General features: G+C 45.3%; 1 protein-coding gene across 1 annotated transcript; it reads right to left on the bottom strand.

Moving 5' to 3' along the window:
- Nucleotides 1-1,042: 1,042 nt before the first annotated feature.
- Nucleotides 1,043-1,710, bottom strand: PSV08DRAFT_248871 (uncharacterized protein; the record flags this gene model as incomplete). Its single annotated transcript, XM_014217308.1, has 3 exons — nt 1,043-1,181; nt 1,254-1,526; nt 1,592-1,710. The coding sequence occupies 3 exons, from the start codon at nt 1,708-1,710 to the stop codon at nt 1,043-1,045; spliced, it is 531 nt and encodes a 176-aa protein (XP_014072783.1).
- Nucleotides 1,711-2,236: the final 526 nt, after the last annotated feature.

Raw genomic sequence — 2,236 nt, 5'->3', positions numbered from 1 at the left:
ATTTTACTAAGATACACCTACACGTAGGAGAACTTTTAACACGGTTACAGACCTTGTAGCGTGTTGGCCGGCGCAGTCAAAGTTCAACATCACTTTGGGGACACCTCAACTATGTGTGCACTGTCTTCATGATTCGATGAAGTAGATCATGGTGCGAAGCTCAAACCTACATGCGGTAAGTGCTGAGGCGTCAAAGCTTTGATCGAGGCAAAGGTCGAGGAGAGAAGCTGGGTTTGAATTTGTTTTTGAGAACTCCTAGAGTTTCTCAGAATGTGTAAGCAATATCTAGATAAATGCATTGACATGATTATTTGCGACGCTTCAGCGGTGGTGGTGGCTACTGACATTTCTGGACGTCGAGATAATTGCGGTTACGTGACTGCTTTTGTGGAGAACGCTATACGTACGTGGCGGTGACTTTGCTGTCATGCATGATGCAATTGTTTCTTGTTCTAGTCTTTGAATCGTACCACGAAATGCTCGGCGTGTAGCGATTTAGCTTATCGCACCAAACTGAGTCATCTTACTCTACCCAAAGTTACCTGCATGTTATTCGCCTACGACGTGTTGGCTCTACCCATTCTACATCTTCAGCCAGATCGCACGAGAGCCTTCAAAGTTTCATCCTGAATATCACTTTCCTCTCATGAGTTAACAGTAAGATGAATATTTTTCGACGTATCGTTGTATCAAGTATGGCTTCTTCGTGCAGTGGGTCTATGGTATTCACAGTCGGGTAACTTGCATCCGTAAACTCGGGTGTTGTTTGTTATCAAGAGTGTGCTGATTCGAACTCAAGAAGTAAAATGCATGGACTGTGAACATTACACTAGTGCTATTCTTGCGCAGGCCAAATTCACGGCAAAAAAACAACGCACACCATCAGATTTTTTTTAGTAAAGTTGCTTGGCGACATTTACCATGAACATGTCGTCTGCATTGCATTCTTCGATCCAAAAACAACCAGATAGTTTAAAACCTAGCGTAAAATTTGATTCCATCAAGATAACTCATAATTCATTCCTGCCTTCTGAATCGTGCACTAAGCTGTGCAGGGTATGTCGGTCGGCGACTTCGGCGGACTAACAACGAAGTCATCATATGCGACGAGACTCCCACTGTGGGGAGTGAGGTTTGGTGAACCGTTGGTACCTTTGGTCACAGTGAAGCGACTCGAGTAGCTGCAATTTTGAAGTTAGCATGATTTCATGAAACTGCCATGGTGCTCGATGGGTGGCGGAGGTGGAACGTACTACGCCAGAGAACAATTGCCACCATCAAAAGTTATCTCAATGACACCAAGCACCTGGTAAGTTTTTTGCGCAGCCGTCTCCGAGGAAACAGTGGTCACATTAGGCAAATGATCCCAATGCTTGTTGCCCGCTGTCGGGAGTAGCGCCTGTTTCAACGCGACAATCTGCTCGGCCCCGGTGGCAGTGTTCTCAAGAACAATGAGCTTTCCATCCGCGGTAAAGAAATCGGTGAACTTTGTTGTAGCAGCGGGGTCCTCAGCAGACGCATAAAGCCTATAAAGGAAAATTAGTGATCTACCCTCTGAATGTACATGCAGGGGACTTCTCAGGGAGCATACTCTTGCAGAAAGGGCTTGAAAGCTGCATCAACTCCAGTTCCTGCCGAGTATAGAGACATGTCAACTGAAGCAGCCATGCCAACAAAATACGCAGGAGCGATGATAGATAGAAGCTTCATTCTGGTGACTCTTCGATTGATGGTAAAACAAGACAAATGTGTAATGCATCATCATATGTTTGGGGGCTGGGAGTTTTTATACCAGGCACGCCAATACCGCCGCTGAATTACTCCATGGAAAGGATTCCTTCTCGACTCACACCGGCTCCTTTCAGCATCATTAAGAATGGAGTAATCTAAAATATCACCGCCTGGGTTTCGCCCGCTAACCATCCAGACTATAGTCGGGCCGAATCGCCTAATCGGGCCGGACAAATTGTGTACTTACACTTCACCATGTGACACTGGTAGCCCGTGAAGGGTCTTGTCGAGACGTTTGGGCTATTTTACAGTCTAATCTTCCTACTCATTACTATAAATATCACTGAATCATTGGTCTTTATTTGCTTCTACTACTTCTTTGGTTTTTGTGTATGGAGTGATGGTACAAGACTTCCAAACGTGGTAGGGCTGCGCGTAGGAATAACGGAGATTACTCTTTTCGTACTCGAAGGATGATAGAAGTGGAACTGCTTGAATCATGCAT

Source organism: Bipolaris maydis (genome assembly GCF_028858645.1).
Source record: "Bipolaris maydis strain C4 unplaced genomic scaffold PSV08scaffold_9, whole genome shotgun sequence".
Classification (NCBI taxonomy): Eukaryota; Fungi; Ascomycota; class Dothideomycetes; order Pleosporales; family Pleosporaceae; genus Bipolaris; species Bipolaris maydis.
Note: the sequence above shows the minus strand (reverse complement) of the source record. Positions and strands in the feature narration are given on the sequence as shown.